Source organism: Crocuta crocuta, unplaced genomic scaffold (genome assembly GCF_008692635.1).
Source record: "Crocuta crocuta isolate KB4526 unplaced genomic scaffold, BGI_CrCroc_1.0 scaffold130, whole genome shotgun sequence".
NCBI classification, from domain to species: domain Eukaryota; kingdom Metazoa; phylum Chordata; class Mammalia; order Carnivora; family Hyaenidae; genus Crocuta; species Crocuta crocuta.
The window spans coordinates 3,674,406-3,697,878 of NW_027527920.1; the positions used below are offsets into that span (position 1 = coordinate 3,674,406).

Consider the following 23,473-nt stretch of genomic DNA (forward strand, 5'->3'; position numbering starts at 1 on the left):
TATTACTCCCAAGGGGGTGGGTAACTTAGCAAAGTTTAACTTCCTTCCTTTTAGGAACTTCTGGGATTTTTATCTTCCAGTTACTAATCTTTTTTCCTTATACATTAATATTTTTTGACAACTATAATTTTTACTTATTTCTTTCCACACCATCGTTTCTTGAATTCAATGCTTCCTATTCTTTTATTTATTTATTTGAGAGAGAAAGAGAGAATGTGAGTGGGGGACAGGGGTAGAGGAAGAGAGAGAGAGAATCCCAAGCAGGTTCCACACCTGACACAGGGCTCAATCCCATGACTATGAGATAACGACCTGAGCTGAAAGCAAGGGTCAGACATTCAACCAACTGAGCCACATAGGTGCCCCCAATACTTCCTGTTTCCTGCATTCACTGTTCATTTTATAGCAGTCCTGCCTTCGGTACTTTTTTTCCAAGTGATTTTCTAGGTTTTGTATGGGGTTTAGATTGTACCAATCAGACACACTCGGATAAGATCTGAAATCAGAACCGAGCTATGTGGGAAAGTAGAGGGAGTACACAAGACACCCATTTTTTTTCTTTTTTCTTTTTCTTTTGGCACAAATTACATAGCTCTGCAACCAAGTTCTGAGGACAGGAGTGGGGAACTTCCTGACTCTCAGTGTAGTTGCAATGGTACAATACTGGAGGCTGCAAGGGGTGACAGTGTCCTGTTTAGCCAACTCCCTGAGCAGAGGTGGCAGTTTGCTTGGTGGGCTGGTTCTGTGGTGTCATTCTGGGGGTCATCAGACTCCCCATCCCTTCCAGTGATGTTGTAGACAACTAATTCCTTGTATATCAATTGTTTTCTGCTTATTCTAGCCAGAGTGAATTTCCTTATCTACAACTGAATCATGCCGGACACCCCATGCCCGACTTCTCTCTCCTTCCATTCATGCACATTTTGTCAGTGTGTCTGTCGGCTATGCCTCTTCTAAGTATTTTTCAAATTATCCTTTTCTCCATTCTCACTGTATTAGTTCATGCCTTCAAAATCTCCCTCCTAGACTATAACTAGCCTCTTGATTGGTCTCCAGTCCTCTCATTTCTATCCACTGAAATGGCAGCCTTTCTGGAACAAACATCTAATCACATGATTCTTGTGCTGAATTACAAAGCACAAGTATTCGCTTTTGTTTTGAATGGATTCCAGATCAGACCACAATCTTTGCAGCTTCGTTTCCTGTCACTATTCGCAATCATCCCATGCTCCAATTAAATCTGAACTCTACAATTCCTTGTGCCCTTGCAGATCTCTTTTCCCTGTATCCTGTACCTGAAAAACTCCTACTTATTCCCGAAGAGCCAGATAAAATGTTATCTTCTCTGTGAAGCCTTCCCTTATGTTCTTCCAAACTAAAGTTGGTCTTTCCTCTTTCACTCCTCTTATAGCATTTTAAACATTTACATTATGAGTGCCTACGTAATAGCTTTAAACTGTTAGCTTCTAAGCCACATAAGAGCAAGAATTTTGACTTATTCATCTTCATACCCCAACACTTTGAAGAAGGCTAGCCATAAGACAAGTTTAGGACAGACCTTCGTAGGATGCACACATGGCAGTTAAGAGTTATTCCTTTTTTCTAGGGCAACAGGAATTCTATAAAAATGATGGAAATTAAAGATTACCTGGCTTCACCCAGAATTGAAATCAGACGGTACTGGGGTAACTCGGAAGATGCTACATGTGCTAGGATTCCAAAGAGCCTTTCAGCCATGATCATATCATTCTGTGTCACCTGAAGAGATACAATGGAGACGGGTCAAAATGACACTGTATCTAGCTGGATAGAATTAACACATTTTCAAAGAAACGTTAGGCTTGAGTGTTTGCTTTTAGTCCAGGAAAGTACCTTCTCCTGGGCTATAAGAGGAGAGTTCTTACTGACATCTCTTTCTCCCCCGACCTTAACTGGAATGAAGATGACAGGTGTGGCTCAGGGCGCTGGAGGATGATGGAGGCGATGGGTCAGCTCTGACTGAAAGTAACGTTCCCTGAGAATTATATGTGAGGCACCTTAAATTCTTAATGAATTTTTTTTTTTCAGGAATCCTATAGCTCCTTGGAGTAGAATGATTTAAGGAGAAATTTCTCAAGTGCCAAAGGAATAGATGCACTTTAATAATGTGCCAAAGGTAAGCCAAGGTGTTGTTCATACCTTGTTCCTCTAATAATAATTTTGTCCCTTCCTGAGAGATGGAACATTAGACAATCAAAGACACTCCTGTTCATTGTAAAATTATGTCTACCTTTCTCTCCACAAGGAATAATTTGTCACAGGTTTTCTCTGTGAGGGCTTCTTCCTGTGTTAACCAAGGAAGTACTAAAAGCTAAAAGTGGGACTTGGATTAATATCTGGGCATATTTTCTTTGATATAAAGTAGGCTTGTTTGCATTTTAAATACTATTAGTTTGTGTATATAAATTCCGTGATTCTCAGCCAGGAGCCATTTTGGCCCCTAGAGAGCATTGGACAATGTCTGGAGACATTTTTGGTTATCACAACTGGCAGAGGGATGCTACTAAAATCTAGTGGGTAGAATCAAGGGACACTACTAAACATCCTACAATGCACAGGGCGGCCCCCAAGACAAAGGATTACCTGGGCCAAAATGTCAACAGAGCTGAGGCTGAGAAACCCTGGTATAGTTAAATTTTGGAACAGAAAGACATTCACTAACGCTAGCTGTAATACACTTCACAGGTGTTTTCAAAAAAAAAACAACAACAACCCATAATTCACAAACATTTTATTCACAGAACTCAGTGCCGACTGACACTTTCCTTAAACCTCCAGAGTTAATTAGGCTGCTGTTCCCTCAAATCTTTCCTTCAGCTGACAAGGAAGTTGTTTGGTCTAACACAGTCACCTAGTGGCCAGTGTAGGCCACTACTCCGTCATTGCTTCCTGATGCTCACAATTCAATTCTACCTCAAGTAATATTATTCTCTCATATGTGAAGAAAAGTAGACATATAATATTACTACATATTTTCAAGGTTAAGTAGCTTTATTTTAGACTTTTAATAAAGGGTCAAATATCCCTCGCATTGACATTTAAGGAACTTTACGTCAGAATAGGTTATATTGGTTCTTTCTAATTCTTCTCTTTTATGTAATTATATTGTACTATTCCTTTCTATTTCAAGGTTCAATAATATTTAGTATACACTTCTAGTAGTGGCCCATGTCTAGGTAAATATCCTATTTAGGTTAATGGGGATAACAGTTTGGCTATTAATGAAGAATGACTCAGCCATAGCTAAAATAGCTATTTTATTTCCAGTCCAGGGTAGCTTTGGAAAACTTTGGGACTAATTATTAGGTCTGATCAATGACTCATGACCTCTCTGGGAAAGTACCATGGGGGTACACAAGAGTACACAAGACTGAACCGGATCTCTTGAGAACTCGCTGGAGAAATTAATAGTCATCGGAAGGTTCCAGATTTGTCCTACATCTTCAACAGATAGCTGAACCTGTGGTCATGAGCCTACCGTAGTTGAATTTCACTTGACTCGTGTACACTGACCCCGAGATCTCTAGTCTCCTAACCCTATTCTGGGTTTCCGGGGTGCTAGGCCAGAGGTACCTGTAGTACATCAGTTGCAGAGAAATACAGTTGCTATTACCAGCGTGCCGGCAAACCCGATTACAGCTCATTTTACAGTAAGGAGGTCTTCTGAATGTTAAGAGACAATCATAATAATACTAATAGCATAGAGAGATTTTCTTCCCGTGGAAAATTATTTAAATTCAGTTCAGGAATTCCTCAGTAGAGGAAGAAGCATAGTTTCTCTCTTTTCTTCCAAAATAGTGTTTAGAGAAGACAGTCTTTGGATAAAAGGAAAATTATTCTGGGGACAAGCTTAGCGGAATCAATCTGAAAAATAGCTTTGCACTAATAATATTCCGGGCCTGAGTTACACAGTGCATGTTATCCACAGGCAGCTGTTACAGACTATTAAAAAGCAGTCCAGACACTTCCATATGCTTGTTTTATTTCCTTTTTCTCTCATTTTTACTTTCACTTCTTTTACCTTTCTTCCTTGCCTATTTCTCCTTCTCATAGTTTCTTTTTCAAATCATTTTTCTTTCCCTGTGTACCTTCTCCTTTTTCCCTCACTCTCCTCCTCCCTTCCTCTACTATGACCCTTATCAGCGGACATTTGGGTATTACTTCCCCATTTCTCCATCCTTCTAACATGCCAGGCAGTTTGTAAAACACTTTGACATAAGTGTTCTTTATTTTTTTTAAAATTATCATTCTACCCACATTGTATTTCTGAAGTACTGTCAAACAACAGTAAAAGTATTTGCTATTCACTATGATTTGGTTGCTATTTTAAAAATCTGTCTAGTGCTTTAGAAGTTTTTTGATAGATTGTTAGCTCTCTGACAATTGCAAGTGTCAAGATTTGGGGGAAAAAACCCCACAATATTTCTCAAAAGTTCTATCATGGTTCCCGGAATTCCAGGAATAGTCCATTTTTTATGACTGTGTCTCCTAAAAGGGAATATTAATGCTACAGTTGACTTATGTTTAGCTTACCTCTGTCCCATTTATTTTCTGCATACTAAAATGGCTCAGTCTAAACAGTACATAGTATTTCCAGAGTGTAAAATTGACAACTGGATTTCCTTGAGGATCAATTGTCAACTGGTCGACGCGGCGGAGCTGAGCTAGCGCATTAAATTGCTGCAGCATTACAAGGTTTGTTTCCTTGAATTTAAGGTGCTACAAAAATAAAACACAAAAATGCTGAACATTGAATGTGACCATCTTAAAATGTTAACATTAAAGCTTCACTGATCATTCCCCCAAGTAATCTGTAAACTTCAGACTTAGTTAATGTTTTCAATTGCATTCAATCAACGGAATCTACTAAACATACACAATTTTAATCCATCTAATGCATCATTGGTGGAATCCATTAATCAGCGCAGTATTGAATTCAAAGTGATTTCCCACCTGCAAACGACATCCCCCACATACTAAGATTCACAAACGAAGATTCTTAAAATTGTATAAATATACAATAATCCAGACTTTAGGCATTACTAACATTTTTTATGCTTTACACCAAATTTAAGTTTCCAAAGAAAAGATTCGAAATAAAACTTGCAGAGCTTTAAAAATACAGGATTCAAAATTCTTCTGAAAAAAAAAAAAAATCTAGTTATTCATTATTAACTGCATCTTGCTAATTACTATGCAGGCTAGTTCAATTGGGTGTGAGAAAAGAAAATCACTAAAATGGAAGAAAGGCCGATGTAAGTGCTCTTTCTGTGAAACTGGATGCTCTTTTCTTAACATATTGTCTCCACTTCTATCTATCTTCTTTAGGAAGGATGATGTGGCAAAAGAAAAATACACTATAAAAGGAGAAGTGAGGGAAATCACTTGGCTCACAGAGAAAAGCATAACAATAATAAAAACTCAAGGGAGAACTCACAGTTTCTGCAAAGAGATACTAATACATAATACAATAGTATGCTAAAAAGCTAACTGGAAAAACTGGAAAAAGCTAATTTCTCAAACTAATTTTCAAAATTTTTAATTCCAGTATAGTTAACATGCAGTGCTATATTAGTTTCGGGTGTACAAATACAGTGATTCAACAATTCTATACAATACTCAGTGCTCATCATGATAAGTGTACTCTGAATCCCCATCGCCTATTTCGCCCATCCCCACCCACCTCTCCTCTGGCAGCCATAAGTTTGTTCTCCATACGTAAGAGTCTGTTTTTGGCTTTGGTCTCTTTTTTCCCTTTGTTTCTGGAGTTCCACATATGAGTGAAGTCATATGGTATGTCTTTCTCTGACTTATTTCACTTAGCATTATATTCTCTAGAGCCATTCATGTTGTTGCAAATGGCAAGATTTCATTCTTTTTATGGGTGACTAATATTCCAGTATATGTATGTATGTATCACATAAATATCATATATATATATATATATACATATGTTTATATATATATATAACATCTTTGCCCATTCATCTATGGATGAACACTTGGGCTGCTTCCATAGTTTGGTTATTGTAAACAATGCTGTAATAAACATAGGGGTGCATGTATCTTTTCAAATTAGTGTTTTGTATTCTTTTTCTTTTAACTGTTTATTTTTGAGAGAAAGAGAGCATAAGAGGGGGGCAGAGAGGGGAGGACAGAGGATCTGAAGCAGGCTCTGTGCTGACAGCAGTGAGCCTGATGTGGGGCTTGAATTCACTTGAACCATGAGATCATGAACTGGGCCAAAGTCAGATGCCCAACCAACCGAGCTATCCAGGTGCCCCAATATGTTTTTGTATTCTTTGTGTAAATACCTAGTAGGGCAATTACTGGATGGTAGCACACTTCTATTTTTAATTTTTGGAGGAACCTTCATACTGTCTCCCACAGTGGCCGCACCAGTTTGCATGCCCCCCCTAACAGTGCACAAAGGTTCCTTTTTCTCCACATACTCTCCAACACTTGTTTCTTGTGAATTTTTTTTTTCAGTGTTTGTTTTGAGAGACAGTAGAGAATATGATCAAGGGAGGGAGGGGCATAAAGGAAAGAGAGGATCCCAAGCAGGCTCTGTGAGCTCACCACAGAGCCCAATGTGGGGCTTGATCTCAATGAACTGAGATCCTGACTTGAGCCAAAATCAAGAATCAGACGCCCATCTGACTGAGCCTCCCGGGCGCCCCTGTTTCTTGTGTTTTTTATTTTAACCATTCTGACAGTTGTGAGGTGATATCTCATTGTATTTTTAACTTGCATTTCCCTGATGATGAGTGATGTTGAGCATCTTTTCATGTGTCTGTTGACCATCAGTATGTCTTCTTTGGAGAAATGTCTGTTCATGTCTTCTGCCCATTTTTAAATTAGATTATTTTAGGTGTTGAGTTGTAGTTTGGATACTGACCCTTTATTGAATATGTCATTTGCAAATATCTTCTCCCATTCAGTAGGTTGCCTTTTAGTTTTATTGACTGTTTCCTTTGTTGTGCAGAAGCTTTTTATTCTTAGGTATTCTCAATAATTTATTTTTGCTTCTGTTTCCCTTGCCTCAGAAGACATATCTATAAAGAAGTTGCTTCGGCTGATGTTAATGAAGTCACTGCCTTTGTTCTCTTCTAGGATTTTTTTGGTTTCAGGTCTCACATTTAGGTCCTTAGTCCATTTTGAGTTTATTTTTGTGTGCGGTATAAGAAAGTGGTCCAGTTTCATTCTTTTGCATGTAGCTGTCCAGTTTTCCCAACAACATTTGTTGTAAAGACTGTCTTTTTCCCATTGCATATTCTTGCCTCCTTTGTTGAAGATTAATGGACTATATAATAGTATAATTTCTGGACTCTCTATTCTGTTCCATTGATCTCTGTGCCTATTTTTGTGCCAGTACCATACTGCTTTGGTTACTACAGCTTGGTAGTATATCTTGAAATCTGGGATTGTGACACCTTTAAGTTTTGTTCTTCTTTTTCAAGACTGGTTTGGCCATTCAGGGTTTTTTTGATTCCATACAAATTTTAGCATTGTTTGTTCTAGGTCTGTGAAAAATGCTGGTGGTATTTTGATAGAGATTGCATTAAATCTGTAGATTGCTTTGGGTAGTATGAACATTTAAACAATATTTGTTCTTCCAATCCATTAAGCACAGAATACCTTTCCATTTCTTTGTGTCATCTTCAATTTCTTTCATGAATGAGTTTTCAGAGTACAGGTCTTTCACCTTAGTTATTTCTAGGTATTCTATTATTCTTGGTGCCACTGTAAATAGGATTGTTTTCTTAATTTCTCTTTTTGTTACTCCATTATTAGCATATGGAAATGCAATGGATTTCTATATATTGATTTTATATCCTGAGACATCACTGAGAGTTTGAGGACTTTTTTCATGAATGGCATTATACTCTGTCAAATGCTTTATCTACATCTATTGAAATGATCATATGATCATTTGTTGATTGATTTGCAAATATTGAACCACCCTTGCATCCTGGAAATACATCCCACTTGATCGTGGTGAACAATTTTTTAATGTATTGTTGGATGTGGTTTACTAGTATTTTGTTGAGCATTTTTGCATCTATGTTCAGCAGAGATATTGGTCTGTAACTCTCTTTTTTATGTGTAGTGTATTTATCTAGTTTTGGTATCAGGGTAATGCTGGCCTTGTAGAATGAACTTGGAAGCCTTCTTTCCTCTTCTACTTTTTGGAATAGTTTGAGAAGAATAGGTAGTCACTCTTCCTTAAATGTTTGGTAGAATTCACCCGTGAAGCTGTCTGGTCCTGGACTTTGGTCTGTTGGAAGGTTTTGATTATGATTCAACATCATTGCTGGTAATCAGTGTATTCAAACTTTCTCTTTTTGATTCGGTTTTGGTAGTTTACATGTTTCTAGGCATTTACGCATTTCTCCTAGGTTGTCCAGTTTGTTGGCATATAATTTTTCACAATATTCTCTTATAATCCTTTGTATTTCTGTGATGTCAGGAGTTAGTTCTTCTCCTTCATTTCTATTTTATTTGAGTCCTCTCTCTCTCTCTCTCTCACTTTCTCTCTCTTATAAATCTGGCTACAGGTTTATTAATTTTGTTGATCTTTTCAAAGAACTAGCTCCTGGTTTCATTGATCTTCTTCTACTGCTTTTTGTTTCTATTTCATGTATCCTGCTCTATTATTTATTGTTTCCTTCCTTCTACTGGTTTGGGGTTTTGTTTGTACTTTTTCTAGTTCCTTTAGGTATAAGATTAGGTTGTTTTAGATTCTTCTTGCTTCTTGAAGTGGGCTCTATTGCTCAAAACTTCCCTCTTAGAACAGCTTTTTCTGCATCCTAAGGATTTTGGACCATTGTGCTTTCATTTTTATTTGTTTCCATGCATTTTTTCATTTCATCTTTGATTTCTTGGCTGACCCATTCACTGGTTTTTAGTAGCATGTTATTTAACCTCCATGTTTTTGTGTTCTTTCCTGATATTTTCTTGTGGTTGATTTCTAGTTTCAAAGTGTTGTGATCAGAAAAGATGCATGGTATGATGTCAGTCTTTTTGGATTTGTTGAAACTTGCTTTGTGGCCTAATATGTGATCCATTCCAGGAAATGTTTTATGTGCACTTGAAAAGAACGTGTACTCCACTGCTTAGGATGGAATGTTTTGAATACTTACGTTAGATACATCTGGTCCAATGTGTCCTTCAAAGTTGCTTTTCCCTTGTTGATTTTCTATTGGGGTGATGGATCCACTGATGTAAGTGGGGTGTTAAAGCCCCCTAATGTTATTGTATTACTATCGATTACTTCCTTTATGTTTGTTTTTAGCTGCTTTATGTATACGGGTGCTTCCAGGTTGGGTGCATAAATATTTACAATTGTTACATCTTTCTGTTAGAGTGTTCTCTTTATTATTATATAGTGTCCTTCTTTGTCTTTTGTTACCGTCTTTGTTTTAAAGTCTGTTTTGTCTGATATAAGTATTGCTACCCCAGCTTTCTTTTCACTTCCATCTGCATGATACATGCTTTTCCATCCCTTCACTTTCAATCTGCATGTGTCTTTAGGTCTAAAATGAGTCTCTTGTAGGCAGCACATAGATGGGTCTTGCTTTATTTGTCCATTCCTTCACCCTACGTCTTTTGATTAGAACATAGTCCATTTACATTCAAGGCAATTACTGACAAGGATGTACTTGTTGCCATTTTGTTGTATGTTGTATGGTTGCATTAGTAGTTCTTCCCTGTTCCTTTCTTCTCTTGCTCTCTTCTCTCAGTTTGCTGATTTTCTTTAGTGATATCCTTGGATTCCTTTCTCTTTATTTTTTGCATATCTATTACTGGTTTGTGATTTATGGTTACCATTGGATTTATACATAACATCTTGTGCATATAGCAGTCTTTTTAGGTTGACATCTGCTTAAGTTTGAACCCATTATAAAAACACTTAATTTTTACTCCTCTCCTTTCCACATGTTAGGTAAATTGTGTCAGACTTTATATCCCTTTGTGAATCCTTTGGCTGATTTTTATAGATATACTTAATTTTATTGCTTTTGTGCTTTCTACCTTTCTTACTCCTGCTTATAGTCTTTCTGTTCCACTCAGAGAGACCCCTTTAACATTTCTTGTAGGGCTGGTGTAGTGGTGATGAATTCTTTTAACTTTTGTTTGTCTGGGAAATTCTCTCTCCTTTTATCATGAATGATAGACTTGCTGGATAGAATATTCTTGGTTGCAGGTTTTTTTCTTTTGGCACTTTGAATATATCATGCCACTCCCTTCTGACCTGTGAAGTTTCTGCTGAAAAAGTCAGCTCATTTCCCTTGTATGTAACTGGTTTCTCTTCTGTTGCTTTTAAAAGTCTCTCTTGAGCACTACTTTCTGCCATTATACTTACTATGTGCCTTGCTGTGGGCCTTGTTTTGCCAGGTGTTTGCCAGCGATGCAGTAGTACAGAACTGCAGGACACTTTCCCCGTGTTGTCCCCTGAGAAGCTTCTAATTGCTGGGCAAGACCTACGGTCTGACTCGATATCAGACTCCAGCCCATTGCTGGGGCTGCAGTGAGACTGCTGTGTGTGGTTATTCTCCCCTCTGCCCATGGCAGGAGTCACTCTGGAGTGGTGCTGGCCCCTTTCGAGGCTGCTTGCACAGTGCCAGGCTTGTGGCACCATCTTGGGTGGGCTCTGGCCACGGCTGTATTGGAGGCAGCAGGTCTATAGGAGACTGCAGGTGCAGGGCATATGGTGCCAGCAAGGTCTGCATCCACCCACTATAGGAGGGGACCTGCGGCCACCCAGGATGCCTCTTGCCCAGGCCAGGATGGAGCGGGCATGTCCGCAGAAGCACGTGGGGCTGGGGCACACTGCTCACAAGCTAGGTGGAGAGTGTTGGTGCCGTGCTAGTTCCTGCAGGGGTCTGTGTATCCAGGCTGTGGGGTGGGGGATGGGAAATGGCACCTGCCTGCTCTTTGGGTCTTGGAAAGGTCTCCAAAAGATCCCTGTCCCCTCCAGCACATGTTCTGAGACTAGTAAATAAATCTTCCCCGTATATCCTGGGGAAGTTTTCAAACTGCTGCTTCTATGCTGTGTATCAGGACGGTTGTTTGTTGTGCTGTCTCTTTAAGGGTGGGAACTTAGTGTCTTCTAGCCCTCTGGCTCTTCAGAGCTACACCTACTGGTTTTTAAAGTATATCTATTGGGGCATCTGGGTGGCGTAGTCTGACTTCAGCTCAGGTCATGATTTCACAGTTCGTGGGTTCGAGTCCTGCATCAGGCTCTGTGCTGACAGCTCGGAGCCTGGAGCCTGTTTCAGATTCTGTGTCTCCCTCTCTTTCTCTACTGCTCTCTCTCTCTTGAAAATAAATAAACATTTAAAAAATTAAAGTGTATTTATTTAATTTGAGAGACAGAGAGTGTAAGCAGGAGAGGGGCAGAGAGAGAGGGAGAGACGGAATCCCAAGCAGGCTCTGCACCATGTGGGGCCCGACAGGACTAACTGTGAGTTCGTGACTTGAGTGGAAATCAGGAGTCAGATGCTTAACTGACTGAGCCACTCAGGTGCCTCAAAAATTATTTTTTAAAAAGTAATCTATACATAAGTTTATTTAGTCAATGCACGAACTACTACCCAAAGCTAAAAGATAAGGTTCCCATTTCAATTAGATATTTCAACTCAATAATCTCTAAAGAATTTCAAATTTTCCCATCTTATAAAGCAGGGCTTGACAGCATTTTCTGAAAAGGCTCACATAGTAAATATTTTAGGTTTTGCAAGCCTTACAGTCTCTGCTGCAACTACTCAAAGCAGCCATAGGGAATATGTAAAGAGATAAATATAGCTATGTTCCAATAGAGCTTTATTTATGGACAATATTTGAATTTCATGTAATATCCACGTCATGAAATATTAGTCTTTGATTTCTTCCCCCAACCATTTAAAAATGCAGAAACCATCCTTAGCTTGTGGAAAAATAAATAACAGGCAGCAGGCCAGATCTGGCCCATGTGCTATAGGTTTGCCAACACCTGCTCCAGAACAATCTCTTAAAAATCTAGTCACATGAAGGGGCACCTGAGTGGCTCAGTCCTGCTTTCTCTCTCTCTCTGCCCTTCCTCTAGTCACTCTCTCTCAAAAAAATAAACATAAAAAAATATAATCACCTTAAAATTTCAAATTGTTACTTCCCAGAGATTTAAAATGATTATTCAAATCTTCATCAGTAACTTCTTTTAGATCAGCTGGTTTCCACTTTGGACTCTGGTCTTTATCTGTGAAAGCTGTTCTAACACCTTCATGAAAGTCATCGTCTCCCACACAAGCTTGACTCAACTGAAATTTCCAAGTTAATACTTCTTGCAAGGTCTTTGAAGATCCCTCCATGAGTTGCCTTAGTGTGACCTTCAGGGATGTTGGAGACCTTTTATTAATTCCTTTCAACTGTTCTAAGGCAAAAGATGAACCATTTTGCAGTACATTTTCATTAACTCGTTCCACACTATTGGCTGAGAACCAACTGTATTTGTTCAGGCGGTCCTCAAGTGTAAAAGACTTGTCTTGATTAGTCTTGGACTTCGGATGGTAACCTCGAAGACAGCTGCAATATTTTCGTTTGAAGGAGATTTTTAGGGCTAACCAATATTCTAACATGCCCAACTTTTTAGAAGCCACAAAATGTGTCGCAATTCCTGCTGGGTACACATCTCTTCCTTTCAGCCTGAATCCTGTTAGTGCAAGGAAGTAACCAGGTTTTCCTTGAAGTCATGGCAAGAAACAACCTCCACCCATATCAGGAAATAGTCCAATTGCTGTTTCTGGCATCGCAAAGAGAGACTTTTCAGTAGCCGCTTGGAATTGCTCATGGACTGAGAGACCAACTCCCCCACCCACTGTAATTCCACGAATAAGTGCAGCATATGGTTTCTGGCAAGAGTCGGTGGCATTGTTCAGCATATATTTCTCCCTAAAGAAATCTTGAGCTATCTTCTGGTTTGCCTTTCCACCTTCTGAGATCACTCTGATATCACCCCAGCACAGAAAGACTTTCCACTCGCTCCTTATAGAAGGATCAGGACAGCTTCAGGATCTGGTTCCCAATTCTTTCACTGTGGGAGACATTTGCCAAATCGTATGAAGATTCAGTGCGTTTTAGGAACTTTGGTCTGTGTTGTGTCATCACTCCTGCACGACCTTGTTTCCAGCAGCACTTCTCCTGCTGCCTCTGTGCCCAGATAGTCTAATTCTGGAGGTGCAGGTCCAAGGTCATGGCACCTCCAGGTTCAGTCTTCAGTCTCATGAAGTCCCTTCTCCTGGTTCCCAAAAGGCTGTCCTCTTGCTTGTCTTCCCAAAAGTTCCAGTACGATATCAGTCCTTTTGCGGGAATTAAACCTGGACGTGAGCCTCCACATGTCCCGCAGCCCCATCGCGAAGACACCCATGAGCCTCAAGTCTACAATTATTTTAACTGTTGTTAGGTGACTGCTGTAAAAATCATATATATACATACATGTCCCGTTAATACCAGGTACAGGACATGAATACATAAGACAGGATTATGTGAGGCCCTCTTGAATGCTTTATAAAGTAGAAATATATAGTTTGAATAAAATATAGTAGAAATATATATAGTTTGAATAAAATTATATTAGTCCTTTATACTCCATAAAGAATAATTTTATAGAGAGATAATTTCCAATATTAACGGAAAACTGCAAGGCCATTTATGAATACTAATTTAAATCCCAGATCCAGAAAATCAACACAAAAGCTTAGTCTCCCCGCCAGATAGAACCTGCATAAATAAAAATTCAAACAGGCCTTTGGCCTGAACACAGAAGTCATGACTGAGAATAGTTCAAATACACCACTAAGAAGAAATGTTTACCAGAGAATTAGGAAATTTAATCTTCAATTTGGGAAGCACTTGGACGATTTCATCAAATTCTATGAAAGTGAAGGACACCGTTGTCACCATCCCTGCCGTTTGGACACTCCAATTCCGATCCAGAGATTCCAGTGCTCCTGAGCCATACAGGGAAAGTGTGTCCCCATCCACTTCGACAAGGTGCGTGTCTGTGACAGACAAACCTTGTAAAGCATTGGTGAGTCCTGAGTCCAGAGACCTGGAAAATGCAACATACAATTTTATTTATTTATTTATTCATTCATTCATTCATTCATTTTTTTAAAATAGTTTGTCAAGTTGGTTTCCATGTAACATCCAGTGCTCATCCCAACAAGTGCCCTCCCCCATGCCCATCATCCCCNCTGATCCATTCATCAGTTGCAACATACAATTTTAAATGAAAGTCTTATCATGCAGAGTAAATAAGAGACAATAAAAACCTGTTGGAAAAGGTATTTGAAATTTGAAATTTTATGTTCATTTTTTTTTGTTTCAATAATTAAGCCGAGAGCACCAAAGACTAAATTTCAATAGAATATCTAGAAGTTTTGTATTCTTCTGGTTATATCTTTTAATTCAAAAAGAGGCGCAAGTGAACAAAGAATAACACTTTAACCCAAACTGTTTACATCAATTAAAGATAATTGACAACTTATTTAGTTTTAAAACAATTGATTCAGTATATCATGGATATCTTTTCATGTTAGAACAAATATGTTTTCCTAATCTATAAAGCATTCCGCTATGTAGCTGAAAAAAACCTCCACATTTTATAGAACACTGTTTCTATATTAAGAAGCATGTAATATAAAAATATATTTATAAAACACTTGGGAAGACACATAATTACTGTTAACAATAGTTTACCTCTCAGAAGTTAGATTAAGGGGTAAGTTTGACTTTCTATTTTTGAATACCTCAATGTTGTTTGAAATTCTGTAATTGTATACTACAGTTATAAGCAGTAAAATTAAGGACAATTTCCTCCCCATTTTGAAATTAAAAATGACGAAAAACAATCCAATATTTAATATCTGTATCTGTACACACACACATATTTATGTATTATTTATGTATTATATGTATTTATATATACATATACACACATAAATGTAATACACATAAAATCACTTCATGTATTCTACTGAATATGATAATTGTTACAATTTCCAACGTAGGAGCCACATTTTCTGTAAAAGGTACCCAAATGTTAGCCAAAGAAGAAAAGAAATAGCTCAATCCAACTCAAATTTTTGGATTTGTGAACAGAGATATAACTATTTATTTTGCCTAATCACAAAAGTCAAAACAATGGTTGGCTTTTCTTCCATGGGTTTTCATTCTGCTATTTTTGCTCTCAGGCAGTATTTATTCGCCCCTACTAATATTAGTACTTTGCCTTCCTTTGTGCTCCTATTAACTTTTATATACTCCTCCAATATATCAGTTCTCATACTATATCATAATTATATGCTTACAATTTGCCTTCTTCATCAGTAAATTCATTGAAGCTAAAGACAATTTTCTCAACTTTGGGGACCTGGGGCCCAGCAATGGGAGTTTCACAGTGTATATTCAACAAATGAATTATTAAAGATCTTCACATTTTATAATGCTGATATTAGAGGGAAGACTAACAAACCATTAACCTTGTTGGCCTATTATATTTTACTGGACTTATGTGTACTTATTTCAGAGGCACTGTTAACTTGTAACACATCTATGTATACAAAGACAAGCTGGGTGATAACATTAGTCAATTCTAAGTGAATATGCAACCAAGAAAATATAAAGAGGCTTAATTTCTGCCACTTTAGTGCTTGAGACGATTATTATATGACAGCAGTCAGACATTCAACATGCAGTAGTATATGAATACACTTAGATGATAAATCCGATAAAGGTAAAGGATGATAACAGAACAAAAATCAGACGGAGTTAACAGTTCCTTACATTGTGCTTTGTGTGATAGCTTCAGGCTGAGCTATGTAGAGCATACAATCATTTCTGGAGTTAAGTAAAAGAAAGGAGTTATACTTCACTGCCATTAAACTCCGGAAGGCTTGCTGTGAAGACTGCATATCCATCACAGCACTTACCACATTGCGTGGCAATTACCTGCGTACTTGTCTGTCTCTCTTACCAAACGTTATGATTCTTGAGAGCTCCAACTTTGTCACATTAGGAGATCTAGCATCTAACACAGCTCCCAGCACATGCTGTGGTCAATAAATATCTCTTGGATGAATTAATGAAGGGAGACAATTAAAAAGTTTTTAATGACTATCTATTGACTCTTATGAAGCATGTTCTGACTATAAGTTGTGATTTGCACAAAGGGGCAGAATCAGCGATATACAGACACAGAATAAGGGTGATGTAGAATCCTGAAGAAGTAAGGTGAAGGCGAGGGGAAAAAAACTAGCTAGTTAATGTAATGATGTCTACATTAATGCCATGATACTAAGTTCATTTTAAGGAAAAATGATGGGGAATCAGAACTGTGTACCAAAAACATGAATAAATCCTTTGAAAAGTGGTATTCTCTATTATGGACTTGGACGTGTCTTGCCTTTTTCTTTTCCATATGATTAAAAGTTAAAGAACATGGGGCGCCTGGGTGGCTTAGTCGGTTAAGCGTCCGACTTTCACTTAGGTCATGATCTCGCAGTTCGTGGGTTCGAGCCCCGTGTCGGGCTCTGTGCTGACTGCCAGCTCAGAGCCTGGAGCCTGTTTCAGAGTCTGTGACTCCCTCTCTCTCTGACCCTCCCATGCTCATGCTGTCTCTCTCTCTCCTAGAAATAAATAAAACATTAAAAAATTTTTAAAAAAAAAGTTAAAGAACATAAACTCCAAGATAAGTCTTTCATCAGAAAGGAATTATTTTTTTGTATAAAGGTTTGTCAAGCAAACTGTTGGGAAAATAAGTGAAATAATCAATAAGCGCAGACTCAGCAAAACAGTAATATGGGTACAAAAGAAAGCAGAAGTAATTTCTATCTTGTATAGATCTCACATGGGTGTTCTGTAAAAAGACAAATGGCAACTTTTCTGGGCTACAGAAAGGTTTGTTTTTGTCAACAGAAAATGTAGCACCTGTTAAACAGGGCATATGGTATCTAATTCACTTCAGTTATTATCTGAATGAGGCTTGAAGTTAGCCTCAAACTCTGGCCAATGTAGACTAGAGGAACCTGTTCTTTGGGGGGACAGGTTTTTTTCTTAATGGTTTGCATAAAAAGTGACTTGGAAAGTTTCCTAAAAATATTTTAAAATATTTAAAAACTGGATTGTTCTTCCAGTTTTCCTTGTATGCTTGGAAGCTGTGTCCACGTCTTTAATCATACATATATACATTGTATTATTTCACTCGTTCATTCATTCAGTCACCAAACATTTACTGAAAGCCCACGATATATAGGGCACGGTGCTAAGGAGTCTGGCACAGGCACCTAACTCCTCTGTATTGATAAGGACAGTATGGAGATTATGGACGAGTGCTGAATATATCAAAACCTTCCTCCCTCTCATAGGCCTCTAGTCCCCAGAAACAGAACTGACCTAATCATACTCTGCAATTAATTTAATAAACACATGGAATATAATTTCTAAACTGAAATGACCTCAGCCTCTTATTAAACACATAGGTTTATCTGCCAAGCTTACTATGTGTGAGGTATTATGATAGGCACTGGGGATATAAAGATAAATTAAGACGTACTTGCCCTTATCGTATATGGAAGACTCACAGCTAATACCATCCTGAATGGGGAAACACTGAGAGCTTTCCCCCCGAGGAACAAGGATGTCTTCCCTCACCACCGTGGTTCAACATAGTACTAGAAGTCCTAGCCTCAGCCATCAGACAATAAAAAGAAATAAAAGACATCCAAACTAGCAAGAAAGAAGTCAAACTTTCATTCATTGCAGATGACATGATATTCTACATGGCAAACACAAAAGACTCCACCAAAACTCTGCTAGAACTGATACATGAATTCAGCAAAGTCACAGGATATAAAATCAATGTACAGAAATCAGTTGCATTTCTATACACCAATAATGAAGCAGCAGAAAGAGAAATCAAGGAATCGATCCCATTTACAATTAAACCAAAAACCCTAAGATACCTAGGATTAAACCTAACCAAAGAGACAAAAGATCTGTACACTGAAAATTATAGATAGCTTATGAAAGAAATTAAAGGTGACACAAAAAAATGGAGAAACATTCCATGCTTATTGATTGGAAGAACAAATATATTAAGATGTCTATACTGCTCAAAGCAATCTATACATTCAATGCAATCCCTATCAAAATTACGCTAGCATTCTTCACAGAGCTAGAGCAAACAATTCTAAAATTTGTATGGAACCAGAAAAGACCATGAGTAGCCAAAGTAATGTTGAAAAAGAAACCCAAAGCTGGAGGCATCACAATTCCGGACTTCAAGCTGTATTACAAAGCTGTAAGCATCAAGACAGTATGGTACCAGCACAAAAACAGACACAAATATCAATGGAAGAGAAGAGAGAACACAGAAATGGACCCACAAATGTATAGCTAACTAATCTTCCACAAGGCAGGAAAGAATATCCAGTGGAAAAAAGACAGTCTCTTCAGCAAATGGTGCCAGAAAAACTGGACAGTGACATGCAGAAGAATGAAACTGGACCACTTACACCATACACACAAAAAAATCAAAATGGATGAAAGACCTAAATGTAAGACATCAAACTATCAAAATCGTACAGGAGAAAACAGGCAGCAACCTCTTTAACCTCAGCTGCAGCAACTTCTTACTAGACATGTCTCCAGAGGCAAGAGAAACAAAAGCAAAAAATGAACTACTGGGACCTCATCAAAATAGAAAGCTTCTGCACAGTGAAGGAAACAATCAACAAAACTAAAAGGGAACTAACAGAATGGGAGAAGATATCTGCAAAAGACATCAGATAAAGGGTTAGCATTCAAAAATCTATGAAGAACATAGCAAACTCAACACCCAAAAAGCAAATCACCCAGTGAAGAAATGGGCAGAAGACATAAGTAGACACTTTTCCAAAGAAGACATCCAGATGGCTAAGAGACACATGAAAAGATGCTCAATGACACTAATCATCAGAGAAATACAAATCCAAACTACAATGAGGTATCACCTCACACCTGTCAGAATGGCTAAAATGAACAACTCAGGAAACAACAGATGTTGGTGAGGATGCAGAGAAAGGGGAACCCTCTTGCACTGTTGGTAGAAATGCAAACTGGTGCAGCCACTCTGGAAAACAGTATGGAGGGTCGTCAAAAAATTAAAAATAGAATTACCATATAACTCAGCAATTATACGACTAGCTACTTATCCTAAGAATACAAAAATGCTGACTTGAAGGGTGCATGCACCCCAATGTTTTTAGCATCATTATCAACAATAGCTAAATTATGGAAAGAGCCCAAATGTCCATCGACTGAGGAATGGATAAAGAAGATGTTGTATAACTATACAATGGAATACTACTTAGCCATCAAAAAGAATGAAATCTTGACATTTGCAATAACATGGATGGAACTAGAGTGTATTATGCTAAGTAAAAGAAGTCAGTCAGAGAAAGACAAATGTAATATGATTTCACTCATATGTGGAATTTAAGAAATACAGATGAAGGAATGAAAAAATAAGATAAAAACAGAGAGGGAGGCAAACCCTAAGAGACTTTTAAATACAGAGGACAAACTGAGGGTTGCTGGAGGGAGGTGGGTGAGGGATGGGCTAAATGGCTGATGGGCATTAAGGAGGGCACTTTTGGGGATGAGCCCTGGGTGTTATACAGCAGTGATGAATTACTGGGTTCTACTGAAACCAATACTACACTGTATGTTAACTAATTTGAATTTCAATAAATAAATTTTTTAAAAGGACTAAGGGAAAAAAAAAAGACTTATTTGTCCTTAAAGAGCTCCCAATATGAATGGCAGGTAAAGAACAAGACAAATAATATACATTAATTGAAATACGATGTACTTATTTTCATATAATGAATATTTAAATGATATGCTATGAGAATAGAGAGGAAGGAATTCTTCTAGTGAGGAGAAGTCAGTTTTCAAAAGAAGGTAGCATTTGAACTGGTCCTTGATAGATGAATAGTAGAATTTCACCAGAAATAGGAGAGAGCACACTTTAGGTAAGAACAACTAAATGAAGAAAGGCATAGCAGCCTAATTATATATAACATATGCAGTTAAGAACAATTTCGATATGGCTAGAACACTGAACCATATTGGAGTCATAGCTGAAGATGAATCTGAAAAGTCAGCTTTTATCCTATAAAGGTTGATGAGCAGAAAAAGTAATAAAATAGCAAAATGGAAGGTAATAGGACCATATTTGATGCATATTTTTGAGCCCCTCCAATGTGCCCTGCATGGAGCTAGTGCTGGTGACACAAGATAAACAAGACGTTTCTCAATCCTTAGGGATCCACCTTGGACCAATAAGCTGGTCAACCATGTGGAAGATGTAGCAGAGAGAGGCTGAATCAGGGGAGAATAGTAGGAAAACCAGTGCAAGAGTGTTGACCAGCTCATATAAGGGAGGGCATGGTACAGTGGAAATGGAATTGGCAAGAAGACCAGACAGACCTTAGTTCAAATTCTAGGTCTGCCATTGGCAAACAGATGATGTGGCGGGTAAGTTAGTTTCGTTGTAGTTGTAGTTCCTAACATGTAAATGTGATTATAATACATATTTTTTCAAAGTTGTTGGAGACTAGAAATATTCTAAATCCTATCTAATGCTTAGCTCAATATGTTATAGTGATTATTATTAATAAAAGAAGAGAACACAGATATAACAGATGTTTAAGAGAAAAGAAAAGTAGAACTTAGTGACTAATGATGGGGAATAAAGGAGAAGAGAGAATCAAGTATGACTCAAATTTCTAGAGTAGGTGACTGGATCAAGTGGTCTAGCTTTCTACCCCTGTCTAGTCTAAATCAGTACTCTGAGAAATGTGGTATTTTCTGTGGAGGACCCATGTTTTAAAATTTGTTTTCCCATGAAGCCTAATACATTTCCATGTATATCTCCCACCTCAAATATTATTTATACAACAGTAGGCAGTCTGCCATCAAATAGGAATTCTCTTCAAGACCCTCACACTCATGTGGTTAATTACAGGTATAAATGCTCCTGTAATCAACTTGATCATATTCTATGCCTTCTTGATTAGTATAGGATTTTAAAAAAAGAGTGTAATTAACTTAATGCATTAGAGTTATGGGTCCCTAAAAGCCAGGTTAAATAAATATACTCTTAAATGCCTGAATGGGAAAAAAAAGACAATATTTCAGAGGATTATGGGGTTTTTTGGTTTGTTTAAAAAAATCTTTAGGCTTTCTATAACAGGCTAGAACAGAAAGACTTAAAATATTTCGGAAGATTCTTTTCCCAATGAAAAAGTGGTGCTGATTCCTATAATAACGTATTTTATGAATTTCTATTACAACATTCGTAGGTGTGGAAATTCATTTTATGCATTATATTTTATTATGGTAGTGTTGGCTAAAGTACCACAGTGTTCATAGACAGGAAATGACCAAAAATAAACCAGCTTCACTGCATGCATCCAATGTAAGCAAAGAAAACATTACACCAAGTATTTTCCCATTTCTGGCAGGGAAAAGAAACCTGCAATATGTCATTTTACTGTAGAGCTGCCCCAAGTACAGTGAACAGTGAAATCATTAATGGGATATACCAAGGTTTTACAGAATTTCTTCCCTTAATGTGCCTATAATTTTTTCATGAACACTTGTTTCCAGGCTTTTAGTTACACACCCATAAGCCAAAGGTCACAGAAATTCTAACGCAAGAATTAGCCACTTTTCTGGCATTATGAAATACTAAAGACTATTAATGGGATTGTGAAAAGTGGAAAAACTGATGTAGCATTAAAAAACAAGTTGGAACCCAAAGGAAGGGACTTTGTGACCCTCTAGCTTTCTACCATCAGAAAGAGCCAGGCTTCTATCATTCCAGAAAGATGAAACTAAGTTATATTTTTAAAGACTTACAGAGAATATGGTAACACAACTTCTAAAATTTAAAACATTTCAACTGTGTACTTCAGATAAACCAGCACACAGCCTGAACACATGTGTTTGAAATCTCCTTCTAAAACCCCATTAAAGTAGCTGAACTGGTGAAACCCTCAACAACAAGTACAATAGTTGGGGGGTAAGGGGGGAGACCATCTGCTGTAAGAAGTTTCAGAAAATTTCTGGAAACTGTAAAGGATGCTGAGTGATGAAGAAAAACAAAGGGAGTCATTGCTTCAAATGTGCACTGGAGACAAGAACGAATATGTTAGCCAAACTGCCCAGGAGAGCTCTGGAAAGGAAATAACAGTAGATATGATAGAAGATGGGTATAGAAGTAAAGTTGAATGAATACAGGGCATTAACTGAAGATCTGTCAAAGCTACCCACTTCTCCCACTGCCTGTGAAACGGTCAGGCTGAGTGGCATTGCTGATCAGTGGGAAAAGGAAAGAATACGCAGTAGGTCAACTGGCTATTCCCATATGAGAAAAACAAACAAATCAGATGTCAATCTCAAACTTAAAAATCAATTTCAAGTGTAATAAAAACTAAAATATGACAGGCCAAATTTTCAACCTTTAGGAAGTCAAAATGGGAAAATGTTTATATAATCTCAGAGTAGTAAAGGGTATTTTTTTCTTCAACACAATCCAAATGGGGAAATCACAAAAGAAAAGGTATATAAATCAGTATCTTCAAAAATACAAATGTTATTTAAAGGCAAAGACATATATGAGATTGTTTGGGGGGAAGCAAAGAATGAAAAGAAGGCCCAGGACCAAAATGTGCGTTAACTCTACCATCTAGAGGTTGAGAGGACAGAAGTACTTGAGGATATTAGAAAGCCACATAAGGCAAGAAAAGGCTACTAGTAAATGATACATTGGAAACAATGGTCCAAAAGAAAATATTAAGGCTGAATTAGGTCAGGAAGATAGCAGGCTTCAAGAAGAATAAATTCAGTAGCTAAATGAGAAGTTCAAAGAAATTGGAATGTTAAGTAAAGGCAACACAAATTTCTTTAGTAAATAATAACAATAATGATGATGAATAATAATAAATAAAAGATAGGAAATCAGAAACTCCAGATAGAAACAAACTATGTAAGAAGCCATGGCTCAGGTGTGAGCCAAACTAAGGTGCAGCATGGCTTTGAACACATCGTGAAGTGTGATGAAGAGGTGGCTATTTGCATATGATGCTAAGACTATTTTCCTTGAGTGGTTTAGGAAGCAGAAAATGAGATTTACAGTACACTACTTAATGCTTAAATAAAAGACGGTTACATAATCTTAATGTTTGTTTATTTTTGAGAGAGAGAAAAACAGAGTGTGAGTGGGGGAGGGGCAGAAAGAGAGGAAGACACACAATCTGAAGTAGGCTCCAGGCTCTGAGCCATCAGCACAGAGCCCAACGCAGGGCTTAAACTCTCGAACTGTGAGATCATGACCTGAGCCAAAGTC

The 23,473-nt window shown here is 37.8% G+C and overlaps 1 protein-coding gene and 1 pseudogene across 5 annotated transcripts in view; both read right to left on the bottom strand.

The window, feature by feature from the left end:
* The window catches only part of LRRC49 (leucine rich repeat containing 49), a 153,251-nt gene that overhangs the window by 20,300 nt on the left and 109,478 nt on the right, over positions 1 to 23,473 (bottom strand). For all 5 annotated transcript variants that reach the window (XM_077746256.1, XM_077746250.1, XM_077746272.1 and 2 more), the window contains 3 exons: positions 13,891 to 14,128; positions 4,573 to 4,758; positions 1,649 to 1,758 (listed from right to left, as the gene is read on the bottom strand). In XM_077746256.1, coding sequence (XP_077602382.1) covers positions 1,649 to 1,758; positions 4,573 to 4,758; positions 13,891 to 14,128 — 534 coding nt within the window. The remainder of the gene's footprint in view (positions 1 to 1,648; positions 1,759 to 4,572; positions 4,759 to 13,890; positions 14,129 to 23,473) is intronic.
* LOC144218623 (3-hydroxyisobutyryl-CoA hydrolase, mitochondrial-like) lies at positions 12,171 to 13,429 on the bottom strand (annotated as a pseudogene).